Here is a 17102-nt window from a genome sequence, read left to right as displayed (position 1 = left end):
AGTAATGTTTCGCGAGAATAGAACTCAATCCATATACACGCTAAGATCAGATTACCTAAAAATGGGTAGTTGAAACACACATTTATGGGTTTTGGCCAGTACGCTGATCATAAGTACTGTGCAAAAGGATAGGACAAGAAACGGTCAAGGAATGATTCCGCAACCGAAATTACTTGAGCTGTACGCTGCTGAGAAGTAGAGCTGATTTCATAACGTCGGTAACGTCTGCTGTGCAAATCAAATGGAGCTGTCACTTTTCCGTACGGAAAAATGTGCCGCTCAATTATTCCGCAAGTAATAGTGACATTTCGCTCATAGTGAATCAGCTGTCAAAATTACTTTGGTAAAAAGGAGAAATTTTACTTGAGCGCTTTACGTTTCAGGTGCATACTACGCATTTTAGATGTAAAATTTATCCATAAATTATACCAATAATAATTAGTAAAGTTCACCCCTATTATTAATCAACTCTCTTAACCCAAATATGGGTAATTCCCTTTACTCATATTTGAATGAAAAACTTGACTTAATCAACCGATGGTTAGACTGAACCCTTCTTACATTTCCATACAGGTTTTAGATAATATTGCTGTTTGCGTTTGACGTGCAAATCCAGTCTAACTGAGCTTCAAATGCGGTAACACAAAGTAACCAAAGGGTAGTTGATGCATATCACCGCAAACCTAGCAAAGAAAATAAAATTTTGACTTCGCCTTCCTTGTTGAAAATCTTACCGCATTTGGTGTTCCCACATTTGATATTTGCATTTCAAACGCACACAGCAATAATTATTCATCATTCATTTGGAACCTTGTACCAGTATAACTAAACTTTAGAATGTTGTGACTATGTTCTATCTGCCCTACTAGTTTAATGGTTTGCGAGAAAGTCCTGGAAACTGCACGCCAAAAGGCGGATATCAAACTTTATTACTTTTCATACGCTTTTAATCATAGTTTAAGAGGGTCTATAAATCCATGTTGCCATCCTGTAAAATAATATCGAAAAATGAAAAATTGATGTCCTAAAATGATTTTGCCAGCGATTATTTAAATACATGTGCAGGTTTAAATTAAAAAAGAAGGGGATTTTTGAGATTTTTGAATAATTTGATTTTTATCTCTGTAATTTATAATTCGCGATTGCAATATGATTGTGAATGATGTCAGAGCTTTCAATCGACGGAAAAAGAGCTTAAATCAGATTAAAAATAGCTGAGAAATTGATCAAAATGTAAAAAGTTGAATGTTTTTAGAGAAAAAATAAATTTTCCAGTGCCTTAGAAAATTCTTCCATTGATATCTCTGAAACTAGTTATTCGATTTCAATGAAAATTCGAAGGGTTATAAATAAATGTCAGAGCTTTTATTAGCCGATAAAAAAAAACTTCAATCGGTTAAAAAATGGCTGAGAAATGGATCAAAATGCAGACAGTTAAAAATGTTAGAATATGCTTTTTCTAGTACTTCACAATACTGTTTGAATCATAAAGGCTGGTTTGCTACTGACAAGAAAAGGAATCACCTATCTCGATGCGTGGAAAATTTCTTCCAAGAAATGGTCAAGAAAATCACATTTTTCTGATCGCAGTACGCAGTTGAGAAGAAATGTCACTTAAAAGGGGGCTCTCTGTAGGAAAATTCTTGACCCATCCATTCAAGGATTTTCTTTACTTTTCTTGAGCGAAACAGCATACTTAGCTTAAAGCTAAGAAAAGTAAAAATTTCTGCCCAAGAAATGGTCAAGAAATTTCGTACAGTGAGCTCCATTTGAATTGACATTTCTTTTCAACTGCGTACTGCGATCAAAGAAAAATGCTTTTCTTGAGCATTTCTTGCTAGAAATTTCCCACGCATCGAGATAGGCGATTACTTTTCGGTTGAAGTGCATACTTCGCTTAACTCTGTAACGATATGTCCGATCGCAATGAAATTCAATAGCGTTCTATGGGAATGTTGTAGCTTTCAGTGTTTAAATCGCTTGACAAACAGCGGAGATAATTGAGTGACATTTTTTGTAACACACAAACGCACATACACAACGACAGGTATGAAACCGACGCCGGCCCGAAGGAGTTAAAAATAACTGCGGGAGTCCCACAAGGTTCCATACTGGGACCAACGCTGTGGAATGCGATGTACGACGGGGTCCTATCGCTGGAGCTACCCAAGGGAGTCGAGATTGTCGGCTTCGCCGATGACGTCGTCCTGACGGTAATAGGCGAGACGCAGGAGGAAGTAGAAATGCTGGAAACGGAGGCAATTGGTCTAGTCGAAGATTGGATGGAGGGAGTCAAGCTGAAGATAGCCCACCACAAAACAGAGGTGCTACTAGTTAGCAACTGCAAAGCAGTCATGCACGGTAAGATCACCGTTGGGGGACATGCCACAGCATCACAGCGTAAGGCCACAGACAAACAGACGTTACACTCTCATCATTGTCCATCGACCACCTTTTTAACGGTCGATTCAAAAATATGGTAGGTGGCTAATCCACCACCGCAGCGCTCGCATCGTTTTTGTTCGTGTTTGACGTTTACACACTACCGCCATTTGTTTGCTGTCGGCCAAACGCACCGATTTTAGCATTGGGCGTACATGTCCTCGTGACTATGATTTCGATCGAGATTTGTTCTAAGTGTTACGTCTGTTTGTCTGTGGTAAGGCGTTTGGCACTAAAATTGGGACAGAGCTTTAGTACCCAATTGGGTCCTAAAACTTTTAATGAAACCTTGTTTTTATTTAATAACACGAAAGAGCATCTTACTGCAACTACTTTAGCAATTTTTCCTGCTCAAATAACGGCTATATCATGTTTAAACTTTAATTTAAAAATTGGGTCCATAAATGAACCTTGACAATTAAGATCATGTTTGACGTTCGCTAAGTCGACAAAAACACCACAGGGGTTTTAGTTTTAACACTGGGGTTGTTCCTATCTGACATTTCGGAAGGGACACGGAAAACAAAATACACCCTAAATTTGAGTTTAAGCCAAGGGGTGTGACAAAATCTAAAAAAATGTTTTTTGGGTTCAAACCAACGAAAAACATTAGAAAATTGAGTAAACATGTGTTATTGGCCTAAACTTAAGCGTTTAGCACTAAAATTGGGACATGGCTTTAGGACCCTATTGTCTAACGTAAGAAACTGGTACAAGTGGCTTAAGTGGAGCAACCCATATTGCCACGGATTTGGAATATGCGTACAGAATCATAGATCTGAACGAGCGTGCCAGCTGGTTTTGACACGAGAACTCGACCAGCTGGAGTATGAGAACAATGACGATGACTGTAAACATCGGATGACCAGCTGGTTTTGTTGTGTAAACAAGACCAGCTGGTGAATCGAGAACAAAGAGAAAATGATAAACACTGAGCCGGTCGGAGAAAAGGGTTCGTCCACAAATTTCATAACACCGAAAAGGGCCATAAACGGTACCCACCCACCCCTCGTAATGCTTTTTGTATGGATGTTCTACAATGATGAGCTGTAACATTTCGAGGACACCCTCCCCCTTCAGTGTTATGAAATTTCTGAACAGGCCCAAGCTCTCATGAACTTCAGGATAATTGCATGGGCGGCGGTGATCGAAAAGGGGCAGTGAAATTGAAGGCGAAATCTGAGAAAAACGAAATTTAGATCACTAAAAGTCTAAAGGCTGATCTACAATGATGTGACCGACAATGCGGCGTGGCGGGATTTGACAGTTAACCCATACATTTTCTATCAAAACCAGCCGTTGCCACTCCCACTATTGTAGCTCAGCCTTAATTGGTAAAAAAAATCGTAATACACGTCAAATCCAAAAAAATGTACATGGGCCCTATATTCACAAATTTAATAAACCTGAAGGGAGTGGGTGGGTGTCCTTGTGATGATACAACTCATACAAAATTGGTTGAATAGTCATCCAAAAATTGATACGAACGGGTGGATGGGTGTCGAAAATTGCCATTTTTGGCGTTTGAAATGGGTTGTTTAATTTTGCACAACACATAGTGATGCACACTTCTTTCGGTCTTGTCATAAATATTGACGATATAGACAAATATTGCTAATGGCTTTGGAAGTTGGATTTTTCATGCACTTTACCCATCACACTTTTTTCTTGTGCACACACAGTTGCCAGAAAACAAAATGTAAATATGTCAATTATTAAACTTTTTATATGAAACACTTTGAAAAGTCCATGCGACTGGCAACCCTTCTCATCTGTTTGACAACAATAAAAAGAAGTAGCAAGTCAATATCAACAAACTTGCTTTTCTGTCCTCGACCGTAAACAACGTTCCTGTGTTTTTGATTTGTTTTGAGGTATTTATATAAAAATTGTGGTAAAACAGTTTGGTTTCATACGAATACTGGTGATTTTGATACTTTTTATAGCTCAATGGAAGACGACGTCGAAAGTGATTATGATAACCGTGCGGAAGAAGTAAACCCATTGGATGACGTGAACTTGGAGGACGATTCCGACAACTACCCAGTTGAGGCCCTGGACGAAGAGGATCATCCCTTGGTTCTTCCCTTGGATTATGATGACGGAACGGAAGATTCCATGCTCAGATACGACGAGCATGATGAGCCGATGGATAAATCTGTTACCGCGAACCAAAAAACCAACTTGTCGCTGTGTGCCTCTTTCTTCAAGCGTCGATTTGTTGGTGAGACATCCGGCAGCCTCGTAGCATCCAAAATCATTTCCGGCGATTCCGTAAAAGAGGTTTTAGAAGGAATGTGGACGATTGTTAAGACAATCATTTGCCGTGAAGTGATTTTCATCGATGAGGATGGAAGCCAGACACCGAGGTGGAGCGACGATGAGCCGACGGTAGACGACATGCAAAAATTCGTCTACTTGCAAAATCAGCGCAATCGACGGCGTGTGAACATCGATCAGATAAGCAGCAAATTGCTTATCAGCTGGCGTGGCAAGGATATACGAGTACACGTTCACATTTATTCGACGGCTGTTTCCTGTAAACAACTATGGGAGCTGGTTGACAAGCAGTTAGTGAAGTTCCAACATACTGACCGAGCAGGTGCACCCAACAACCAGTCTCTTTCTCAGCTAGCTGATAAACTTCGAGAGCTACATGGCAGTCACTTCACTGGACACGCGAGCTCATGGAAACTATGGGCAAACTATATCCACACGGTGCCAGCGCATGAAAGAGAAATGAGAAAATCGGAGCTACCACCACATTCCATCATCAAATTTTTCAGATCTGTTCCAATCTCGGAAGCTGTTAAGTTAGAAAGCACTCGACAGGGATTATCTGTCGCACGTACAATCAACGATGCCTTTCCCACGAAACTTGCAGAGTTGGAAGAAGAAGCTGACCAGTTGATTGCTCTGGGACAGAGGGTGAAACATCGCATAGCTGCCCTACGAGCGCGCTCTTTGATTAATTGCAGTCTGGTATCAGCCATGCAAGAATCTACAAGACCGGAAGAAAACGAAATCAGTCGTTCGGTTGCTGAAAGGGTAACGGATATGCTAGACGTAGACCACATGTAATAAAAGCAAATCGATTTTATTTAAGTTTTATTTGATGTTTTTGTTGAAATAAATGGGAAAAAATCGTATAATATCGAATTCAATTTCTGTAATAATTTGATGATCACTTATTCGTCATTTTGAGACAATCCAATTGAAGGATCAAAGGTGCCACCAGGTAAATAGCCACAATGCTTGAAAATTTTGGAAAAATTGTAATTCTCCAGTGCCATGAAAGTTTCAAGAGCCAGCAATGATAATTTTTCGTTTTTGTTTTCAACATATGCTTTCCTTATTCGTGATTTTGTCATTCCAAACATCATCTCTATGGGATTGAAGAACGGGCAATAAGGAGGCAGAAATACTGGTATGATGCCCACAGATCGTAGGTAAAGGATGATATTGGGATCGCAATGGATCCTGGCCCCATCCATTACCCACACTGAATTGGCTCCAGGATATCGACGTATTTGATTGTTCTTCAAACAAAACTCACGACAACAATCAAAAAATATTTTCCTCGTGAATGTTCCTTCCGTTTCAAATGAATCTAGAACTCCGTGAACACCCAGGAAACACAGGAATGAGGCTCTAGGGCGGCGCACAAATTCCCCACGAAAAACTAGACGTTTCCCTTTAGCTCCATAGCCGCGGTTCCTCAACACACCTTTGTTGTCTATCGATACCTCATCAAGGAACACTAAATGATAGATGTCCCAATCGAATGAGTTCATTTCTACGCAATATCGAAGAATTTCGTACTCTTTAATTTGAATAGCCCTGCGTTCTAATGCCTTCCAAGTAAGTCCTTCAGCGTGCAAAATTCTGCAAATACTGGAACCACTGATTTTTACTTGAAAATGTTGGTAGAATAGCTCTTGACATTCTTCCAGGTACAGCACCGGATTTTGATGGTACAAGGCCACGATCCATTGCCGATGTTTCGCACTGAATTTTCGGAATACTTGGTGGCGTTGCTTGGAAGAAATTAAACCAGTTTCCTCGTAGGCATCTATCCAGCTACTGATGGTTGATTTGCTCTTCCGGTATATTAGGGCAAGCTGGATCCTTGTTATTCCGAGAAAATAATAGTCATAGAGGCAATGATACTTTGTATTCGTGCTGGCGTGTTTATGCTGAACATTCTGGAGGATTGCGTTGACCATTTTGAGGACAGAATGTTTTATTTTTTCAACAAAAATAGATCGAATGGTTTCAGAACCAGAAAATTAGAAACAATCAAAACAAAACAGTCAGTTCAGACCATCAAACAACAGATGTTCAATTTTGACATTAGTCGATGTCAAAATTGTGTCAGATCAACATGGTTGCACTTATGATCACACTTCTGTAACCGTCACACTTCCATACTGTGCGGTTCGATTTGGTGGGAACAGCGCAATATTGTATTTTTAATTCAGGTAGGTAAATTCTATAAAACCAGAATTTGGCTTGATCCACAGACAATCGATGCTGGGTCGATGCGTCTTTCTCTCTCTGTTTTTAACAACAAAGCTGATGCGAGAGAGGCAAAACAACCCAACTGCGACTAAAAACTAAATGCAATCCGCTTTTAGCAAATTTGAGAAACTTATTTTTGGGCAGTCTGATCTCAGCGTGTATTATTCGGTAAATTTATGTTTTATCATGCGGATTTTTATTTCCGTGTAGTCATCGAATGTCACTTGCATCGATGATGATGATGGTGGTGATGCGATTGTTGTTTACCGACAAGGAATTTTTCACCTGCAGCAGTCGCGAATCAGGATTTTTCTTTCACCAGTTTTCCCATTAGGATAAGCTTCCAAGATGCCCCTGTTCGATACAGTGCTTCAAGAAAAGCCAGCAATCGTGCTGGAAATGGGATACGCCTTCACCAAGTAAGTAAAATGTTGTTTTTTTTTTTCATGTTTTGCGGAATACTGATTTCGTGTCTTCGTTCGTAATATGTCATTAGACTGGGATTTGCTGGCGAGCCCCATCCCCGTAGCATCATTCCGTCGGAGGTTTTGGACCATAAGGCGAAGAGTGCCAATCAAACGATACCCAACAAGCGGCTGTTCGACTACGGCAACGAATCGGAGCTGTATGACCAGATGGTCGAGTTCCTGAAGGGCATCTTCTTCAAGTACGTGCTGGTCAGTCCAAAGGAGCGGAAGGTGGTCATAGTCGAATCGGTTCTGTGCCCCACGCAGATACGGGAAAACTTGGCCAAGGCACTGTTCTGCCATTTCGACGTTTCGTCCATATTCTACGTTCCGACGCATTTGGTGATTTTGGCCACGTTGGCTGTGGATACGGCACTGGTTGTGGACATTGGATACAAGGAAGCGGCCGTCGTTCCGGTTTACAGTGGAGTGCAAGCCGTGTTTGCCTGGGAAGCCCAACCTTTAGCCGCCGAAGCCGTTCACGAGTACATCAAGGGAGAGCTCATATTGAACGGCGTTGAAGAGCATTTACTGACGGATTATGTCGTTGAGGACATCAAGGTGCGGACATGTTTTGTAACCACAAAAGAGCGCGCTTCGAAGTGGCGTGCTGGGGAAGAATACCAGACTTGCCCGGACGTGGATTATCCCATCAAGGGGGACGAAGTAATCAAAATCTCCGGCATACTTAGAGAGACCGCCTACGAAGTGCTATTCCCAGAAGACAACGACCATCTCAATTTAGCGAATATCATACTCAACTCGATTCTAAAATGCCCGAAAGATATGCGAAAGACCCTGGCGGAGAACATCGTTCTAGTCGGCGGAACAACTATGGTGCTAGGGCTAGCGTCCCGTCTCAAAGACGAATTGATGGCCTTGCTGCGGTCGGATCAGTACAACGATAAGCTGTTCTTGAAGACATTTAAATTTCACAGCCCGCCAGCGAAAGCAAATTTCACCGCTTGGCTGGGCGGATCCATTTACGGGGCAACGGATCTGGTGCTCTCGAAGTCGATTGCGCGCGAAGCGTACAGCAAGAACCAGCAGCTGCCGGACTTTACCAACTACGATGAAACGCGCACACATGGAAGGGTTTAGGAGGGGTATCCTCAGTATCGATTTAATCTAGACATTCATATTTTCGTATTATTGAATTAATAAATTATTATTTAAAAATACTCACCAAAAATATTTGGATTCACAACTTCATTCTAAAAAAGTGTGATGTAAAACTTGGTAAACATGTCAAAAACAAAAGAGGTGTTTCTCCAGAATACACGCTTTCTTACAATGACAATGGATAATGTTGGAAATTGCATTGAAATGTGATTGCTCAATGCTTTAAATTAGACCAGGCCTGCCCAACCTTTTTGATCGTTTTTCGACATAAATGTTTGGTGCGTTCGCAAGAGTAAACCAATATGAACAAAATTAGTCTCAAATGAAATTTCCAATTTTAGCGTTACGTAATAAATGGACGCTGCAATATTTCCCATGATTTTTTTCAGTAATTTAATTTCTCTTCTGGAATTTATACATAATTTACACCAGTGGCACGGGAAGATGGTAGGACATGTACTACGCACGAAAAAAACGGGGTAGGACGGTCAAAGAATTGTCCTACTCACGATTCAACAAAAAAAAAATCAGCAGAAAGATTAAAAACAAACTGAAACCATTTCTCATCTCATCATCATCAAAAAATTTCAGGAGAAACTTTAATGTATATTGATTAAAGTTTCTCCTGATTTTTTTTTTTTATATTAGCCGGGTCACATGCGGTTCAAACAAAATTACAAAAATTCACAGATTGTTTGCTGTATATCCATTTGTTATCTGGAAATATATGAGGAAATCAGAAACGTTGCTGGTTGTAAGGGCAAGCAGTTTTGCCTATTTTTATTTTATAAAGTTGATTTAAAAAGGTTATAAATATAAAGGATATTCATTTTTTTTTTTCAATTAATGATAACTTAAGTTGATCGAATGAATAATGCCAAAGATAGGACTAGTATAGGTGTCTTCTTAGAGACTTGGTCTCTGTTTTAATGCTAGTCTCTAAAAAGCCTGTATTTTTTATTGAAGAGTCTCTAAAATATCTTTCTATCTATCATTCCTCGAAAAATTCCCGAAAAAAAAACTTTCAAGGCTCAAGCTAAGTAGGCTGTTTTGCTTAAGAAAAGTAAAAAAATCCTTTATCTGAATGGGTCAAAAAATTTCTTACAGAGAGGCCTATTTGGAATGAAATTTCTTCTAAACTGCCTACAGCGATCAAAGAAATGAACATATTTGAAAGCAGATCGAGATAAGCGGTTACTTTTCTTGTCATGAGATAAGCGATTACGTTTCTTATCAGCAAACCAGACTTTACTTGAGGAAATTTCAAATAATTTCGGGAGGAATTTCTTTAGAAATCTTAGATCTAATCTCCAGAGCAATTGCTAAGATATCTTTAGAGAAATCCCTAGGTGAAATCTTATATAAATCCTGAAAAACCAGTTTAAAGGAAATCTCTAGGAATTTATGGTGAAGTTATTGATTGAATTTTAGAAAATGTTTTGACTGGGAATATTGGAGGTTCACTGGAACATCGTTGGAGAAAATCTTGGAGGAATTAGGACTTTCTTGAAAAATTTCTCAAAGAAATTTTGGAGGAATTCAGATGATTTCTGCAATAAGCTTTGGAGAATTACCATTTCTGCAGTTCCCCTTAAAAAATCCATATTGAATTCTTGAGATATCCCATAGAAAATTCTTGGGGAAATTCCCTAGGAAAATTAGTGGATGAATTCATTGGAAAATAATCACTAAATAAATTCTTTTAAAAATTTCTTGGGTAATATCTAAACATTTGGGCAAATACCTGTATAAATTTTTGATGAAATTTCTAGGGAAAATCATGAGAAAACACATACAGTAATATTTGTCGTAATTTCACTAGGAATTCTAAAAACAGTATTTAATCTTAGACATATGCCTGCTCTGATACTATGAAGAATCAAACTCATATCTCCTGACTCCTATTAAGTTTTGTTCCGAAAAAAAGTAGGAATTGTGTTTCTTTTTTTTTTCTATTTAGCGAAAAAATCACCTGAAATTATCGTTAGAACGTTTGAAAACAGAACAATTTCATTCACTCAACTCAAATCCGACCAAAATGTCACATGTCCTTTGCGTTTGAGCCCTTCAAATATAGTCACTTTCATTTTTCAGTCCAGGGTTAATATTTTTCTTTGCTTTACTGTGCAAAAATATTTGCCAACACTTGTCCTACCCATAGTTGCGAACGTGGACGCGCCTCTGATTTCCACTAAACCAGGAATTTCACTAAGCATATTTCCTGGCATTGCATTAAGCAGAAATTCCTCAAATAATTGCTCCAAGAATTTCTCCAGATAATTAGAGGTCTTCAGATAACTGGAACTAGTTCAGTTATTTTTTCTGTGTCTTTTTTCCCAAATATTCCTTCTTTGAATATTCTAGGGATTACTCCAGGTATCACACAAAAAAAAAATCTTAGGCATTTCTCTGGAATTCTATCAAAGTTTTATCTAGAATTTTCCCCAGAAGTCATTTCAAGAAGTTCTTGAAAAGTTACTTAAAAATTCATACTGCATGTAGAGATTTTCAGAATTTGGAAATCTTCAAGAGTTTCAAAAATTTAACCGGAAGTAACTACCATTATTTAATAGTTCAGAGATGTTTTCAGGATTCCACCCAATGCTTTCTTCGGGTTTTATTCTTATAATTACAATTTATCTATAAAGTTCTATAAACAAAAATACATCATCTGAATCCAACTGAAACTTCTCAAGACAAATAATTGTTGGATTACATTAATTATATAAGGGAGAGAAAAAATCCTGAAAAAAAAAACCTTGCGAGTAGAAGAGGATTGAAGATAGAATTTTGAAACGTGTATGCAGGGTGACCAGCGCACCGGGAAAAAGCCATGAATTTCAAATCACCTGGAGAAAACCGGGAAATATACGGGAATTTCAATTAACAACAGTAGGCGAATTCCGGCGCGTATGGTGAGTAATGGAAGCAAATTTCTTCTCTGCGAAGAAATTGTTCGCCGGAATTCACCTACAGATAATATTCTAATAAACACAATCCCTATAAAATTATTTAGAGGGTTTTTTACAATAGCTTCAAATTCGAATCTCAAGCTTGTCAATAAAGTCAGGGGATACTGTATAGAAACAGAATCTTTATACAAATGTTGTCAATTGGTAAATATTAAAAAAAAAGTCCAAACGACGACTTTAATTAGATAAAAAAATTAAAACCTTTCAATGTTGAAAAATCTTGTGAGGGGTCATGCACAAATTACGTCACGCTCCAAGGGGGGGGGTCAAGCCAAGCGTGACAAGCCTTACAAAATTTTCAGAGGACTCATACAAAAAACGTGACAAAGGGGGGGGGGGGGAGGGGGTCGATAAAGTCGAAATTTAGCGTGACATAATTTGTGTACCATCCCTGAATAGCGATGTTTTTCATGCCGTTTCTTGAATAATTTCATGGTCCATAATACGCAAAGGGTTCATAACCGGCAGCGACTCCCTAGTTCGAACAAATCTGAAGGCTGTTCAAATGGTCTTGCTCTTCTAGACAAGAAAAAGTATTCGACAGTGTTTGGTATGAAACATTTGATTTAAAACCTAAAAACACGGTGTCTTTGTGGTGTAACTTTATTACAAAAAAATAGGTAAGTCTGAAATTTCGAACTAAAAACAATTAGACTTTGCTCTTTCATTTGCGACCAAAATCAAAATAATCGGTCGGGGGGTCCAGAACATTTTTTTTTTTATTTTGTGTGAAGTATTCATGGATATGTGTTTTTTTACCAACACGCATTGCGTTGGACATAGATACGGGACAAACTGCAAGATCTAACCATTTGAACACCTTGGCTTGGAAGGTAAAGTTGTTCTTGCTCAAAAGAGCTGTAATAAGCATACATGACATATGATATACGCATAATTGCAAAACTGTCTCAAACGTCATTTTAGTTATTGTCCACGAAAAACCTTGAAAATCGTACTTAAATTGGTCATAATGATGTAAGAAGTTATTAGGAAATATTTTTAATAGGTGAAGATGCATCGATATCAAACCTCGAACTTTCAAGAGCTTGTTTGTAGATTTGTATCTTGAGAACCTGACAACCTTTTGCGTTGAACATTTTATTGATTAGTCGCCACCAGCGAGTGACCAGTGAATTACAGGTTGTCTGCTTCTCTAGACTTGTGCTTTTGAAAATTCGAGGTTTGGCTTCTATGTATATTCACCCTTGAAACCATTGATAACCGAGTGTGTAGCTCGTTGTTATTAAGCAGATAAACGGACCAAAATAAAAACTGTCACCGCTGGGAGACAGAGCAGACAATGCTTCGTCGTAGCATTGTGAAATAAAGTGTAAATCTATTCGTTTGCTCAGTAAGGGCTTATTCACAAATTTCATAACGCTTAAGGGGGTGGGTGGGTGTCCTCATGATGTTACGGCTCATACAAAATTTGTAGAATGTTCATACAAAAAGCGTTACGAAGGGGTGGGTGGGTGTCAAAAATGGTCTTTTTCGGCGTTATGAAATAAATGAATGAACCCTAATAACAAGCTATGGCTTTTAGGACGAGATCATAAATTATGCGAGATTTCTCTTTTTACTCGTTACAAAAGTGACTTATCCGCCTTTCAAACAACACAATTTCAGTTATTCGAATTAACTAGTAGAGGGTTTCGCATGTGATAGACCTTGTTATAAGGCATGTAATATACTTGCCCCATGGTGCTGAAAAATACGCTAATTTGGCTGGTATTTGAGAAGTTTCAAATCTTATATTTTTCATGTTACTTTCTTTATGGCACAGTGCTTATGAAAAGATCAGAAACTAACATCATGAGGCTAAAATGGGTTTGGGATTTTTGTACTTGTTTGCAGTACTATAACCCCATATTAGCCCCTCTACCGGCAGCTTCATTTTTTCAAAATATTCAAATAGCGATAACTTTTTTGTTTCTCAATATTTTTGAAAAAACAAATTCCACAACTTCTCAAAAAACTCTCTTATTTTCAGAATCTGTATCGGTTTTGAGCATTGGTCATCTATATTAGGAGATATTCCAAAATTCCTTGGGGGACCGACGCATAGCCATAACTCTCGTAATTATCTCTGGCTTCAGATTTTTTCTCATATTCGGTTATTCGCTTTTCAAAACTAAAATTTGATGAAAGTCTATTGTGAAGAAATTAAACAAATCGGTGTAACTGTTTTTGAGCAATGAGCTTTTATGTTTTTGGTACCACTCTAGCCATAACGAGATCTTGAAAACTTCTTAAAACGTCATATTGAAATTTTATATGGGAAGTGTCGGTCCCCCAAGGAACACCGAAATATTTTTAAAACCAGTTGACCAATGGTCAATACCGACATAGATTCCAAAAGTAGAAGAGTTTTTTGAGAAGTTGTGAAAAAATGGTGGAAAAATATAGAGAAACAAAAAGTTATCGCGATTCAAATATATTTTTGTGCTGAAAAAATGAAGCTGCCGGTAGAGGGGTTAAGCTAAATGATAGCAAACAAACTCATGAATATCTCTTCTGCTATCTGTCGAATTGAATTTCTCTCTTCAGCAAATTTCTTTATTATGGTTTCAAGAATGAGCTTTTACAATGCGATAATAAGTTTGTACTTACATTACAGTACAAGCGTGTTTGGAACTTACCTCAAAATTTCTTCATAGTAATTTCCATATAAACCTACATTGTCTTTGGGCCACCTTAAATCACCACCTAGAAAGCTGCGAATTTCACAGAACACTTTTTTATAGTAAGGATAGTAAGGAACATATGTGAGATTAAATTCTCAAACATTTTTTAATTTTGAACCGCCCTAATGTACATAAACACATAAATAGACAAATTCAAACATATGTGCAAGTCTCTCGAAATAAAAAAAAAATACTCTGGACCCCCCGACCAATTATTTTGGTTTTAGCAGCAAATGAACGCGAGAAACCTAGACTTTATTGTGGAGAAGTTTCAGACTTACCTATTTTTTTGTAATAAACTTGTTCTACGAAACACACCGTGAAAAACCTTTAATTTTTCAACTCACATTGTTAGAATAATTCAAAGATATCTGTCAAATCGTACACTTTAGGTTGATTATTCTGACTTACTTAGGCTTACCAAAAGGATGTTTCAGAAAGGAAAAAAAAAATACTTTATTGGTTTTGAAAATGGAGGACATTTTAAAATATTGTCATACTAGGGAAAGTGTACCAGTTATGGCTACAGTGGTTTGCTATATGGTCATATGTGTTTTCTAGAAAAGTTTCACATTTCTCGCATAACTTCTGATCTCGCCCTAAGAGCCATTGGTAACCATGTGTGTAGCTCGTTGTTACTGAGCATTTGAATGGATTTCCATGCTATTTAACAACGCTATGGGGAAGAAAAGATCGTTATCTACCTGCCCGTGATGTTGGTTTGGATGCTTATTCTTTCTTCTGCTTAGAAACAACGAGCTACACACGTGACTACCAATGGCTTTTAGGGCGTTATCTCAGAGTACACGGGAAAAAATTCTGTGGTAAAAATTACTATTGTAGCTGACTACGCCCATTCTTGAAACTACCATGGAATTTCAGACCAATTTACTATGTTTACGGTACATCCCACCACATTACTGGTACATTTGACAGAAATAATTTACAACAATCTGATTTCGACAACAGATATGGTAAAATCAAGCGCATTTCTGGTCTGCTGAAAATTGCCGGTGCGAGCGCTTAAGTTAACCCCCTAAAATGGTAGTTTTTACCGCACAATTTTTTTGCGTGTATGCGAGATTTGGAATATTTTTGAATGTTTTAACATCAAGATATTTTTGACATCGAACTACTTAAACACACAGAATGATTAAAATTTTGAAGTGAAGATAATCAAATTATCACGTATGGCGAAATAGGGAACCATTATGTCCATAACTGGTACACCTACTCTAGAGCATGAAAAAACAAGAATGCTATTGAAAACTACTGATCATTTAATCATTTATTCAAGAAACTACATAAAAGAAATAAGTTTCGAGAATGCAAAACAAATTATATAATCAATATCGTAATACATTCATAATTTGAATAAAATCAATATAAATTGAAAACCTCCAAAAACCTACTAATGATCGCTGAACCGTATCCAAAAGGTCTTTGTTCCCTGAACATGCTCAGCCATGAAATGAAACTGAAAAATGTGTTGAACTGTCCTTAATCTTCATTGAAAACATTATAACAAAAAAGTTAATATGAAATTCAGCATTTTTTTCTCTTTGTTATTGAGATTTTTAGCCCTAGGCTGGTTCATCTCATGTGCTTAAAAAGAAGGGGGAGATTGTTCAGGAAAAAAGGAAACCTGGCTAGAAACCAGGGGGATGGGAACTGAAAGTTTTCGAGAATACATAATTGTTTTTTTTTCTTATGGCGAATTTCGAATTTGTGCTGTTGTATCGATTTCCGTTTCATATCTGGGTACTTGCGAGGTCTGTGTCTGTTTCCGTGTTGCTTTTTCGGCATTCATTGTTGCAGTTGAGGATATCTCTCGGGAATCCTGCAGATTTTGAAAGTGAAAAGATTCTACAGGTAGCAGTCGGTACCTATATTGCGTCATAAATTTTCTCTTCTTTTAAAAATTTAAGCAGCTTGGCTTGTCTTTTTTATCTCCACTTAGTGCTGTTTGAACACACACAATGTTGTGTTCTTACGAAGAGAGCAGGACAACACGCAATAAAATGTTCGACGGAGTTGTGGGTGTGGCCGGTTTCGCAAGCTATTCTGAATTCGTCCCCTTTGGCTCCCATATTATGGGAGAGTCTGGTATGTTCCGTGCGTAATCGAGAAAGGACAATTTGGTCCCTCCGTGATGCTAGGTCGTCCCATCGTTCAACATTAGGTTTGATTTTCCTCGCAAAGGTTGTTTGGTCTTGATGCCAACGAAGAGACCATGAGTCCCAGACCACATTCTTAAGGTGATTATAGAACAAAGCCACACCTCAAATTTTCAAGAGCACAAGACTTGAGAACCAAACAGCACTCCGCTTTGAAAATTTATCCCAGTGGTTACTACCAGAAAGCAAGTAATTTGATTGATTTTTAACGCGAGCTATTGTCAGATTCTCCAGTCTTGTGCACTTGAAAATTTTAAGTTCGGCTTCGTTTTATAATCACCTTAACCCAAAGCCTTATGTCGCCCGCCGGAGCTTTAGGTGTTAGTAGACGGCTTAGTCGACCCCGATTTGCCAGCAGGTCCGCCGGTTCATTACCGTGTATTCCACAGTGGCCGGGTACCCACATAAAAAATTCAGCATTCGATTACTATTAAAAAGGAAAACATTTTCAGCCCAGAGGAGGACGAGAGGACATATGATCAAAAAGGAGGACATATCCTCCCAAACGATACCATCTGGTAAGCCTAGACATAAACCAATAATATCAAAATGTTATGATGAAAACAAACGTTTAATCTGCGCAGATGAATTCGTTGTCAATTATTAAAAATTTAATTTTAGCATCATGTTTTTGATGATAGTATTTCCTATAAGAAATGAATGTAATGATAATAAAAGAAATATTTTCTTTCCAAAAACAAGCTGAGAAGCATTTTA

The 17102-nt window shown here is 38.1% G+C and overlaps 1 protein-coding gene across 1 annotated transcript; it reads left to right on the top strand.

Moving 5' to 3' along the window:
- Positions 1–7198: 7198 nt before the first annotated feature.
- LOC5576707 (actin-related protein 10) lies at positions 7199–8622 on the top strand. Its single transcript, XM_001656163.2, has 2 exons — positions 7199–7382; positions 7460–8622. Exons 1-2 carry the CDS (start codon positions 7312–7314, stop codon positions 8529–8531), a joined length of 1143 nt encoding a protein of 380 aa, XP_001656213.1. The 5' UTR covers positions 7199–7311; the 3' UTR covers positions 8532–8622.
- The last annotated feature ends 8480 nt before the right edge of the window (positions 8623–17102 follow it).

Source organism: Aedes aegypti, chromosome 3, assembly GCF_002204515.2.
Source record: "Aedes aegypti strain LVP_AGWG chromosome 3, AaegL5.0 Primary Assembly, whole genome shotgun sequence".
Classification (NCBI taxonomy): Eukaryota; Metazoa; Arthropoda; class Insecta; order Diptera; family Culicidae; genus Aedes; species Aedes aegypti.
This window is presented reverse-complemented; position numbering and strand designations above follow the sequence as displayed.

Bases quoted from the DNA above. Each gene is read 5' to 3' on its own strand.
- LOC5576707 (XM_001656163.2), top strand. From the start codon at position 7,312: ATGCCCCTGTTCGATACAGTGCTTCAAGAAAAGCCAGCAATCGTGCTG. The intron at 7,383-7,459 runs GTAAGTAAAATG...ATATGTCATTAG, and splicing joins ATGGGATACGCCTTCACCAA to ACTGGGATTTGCTGGCGAGC.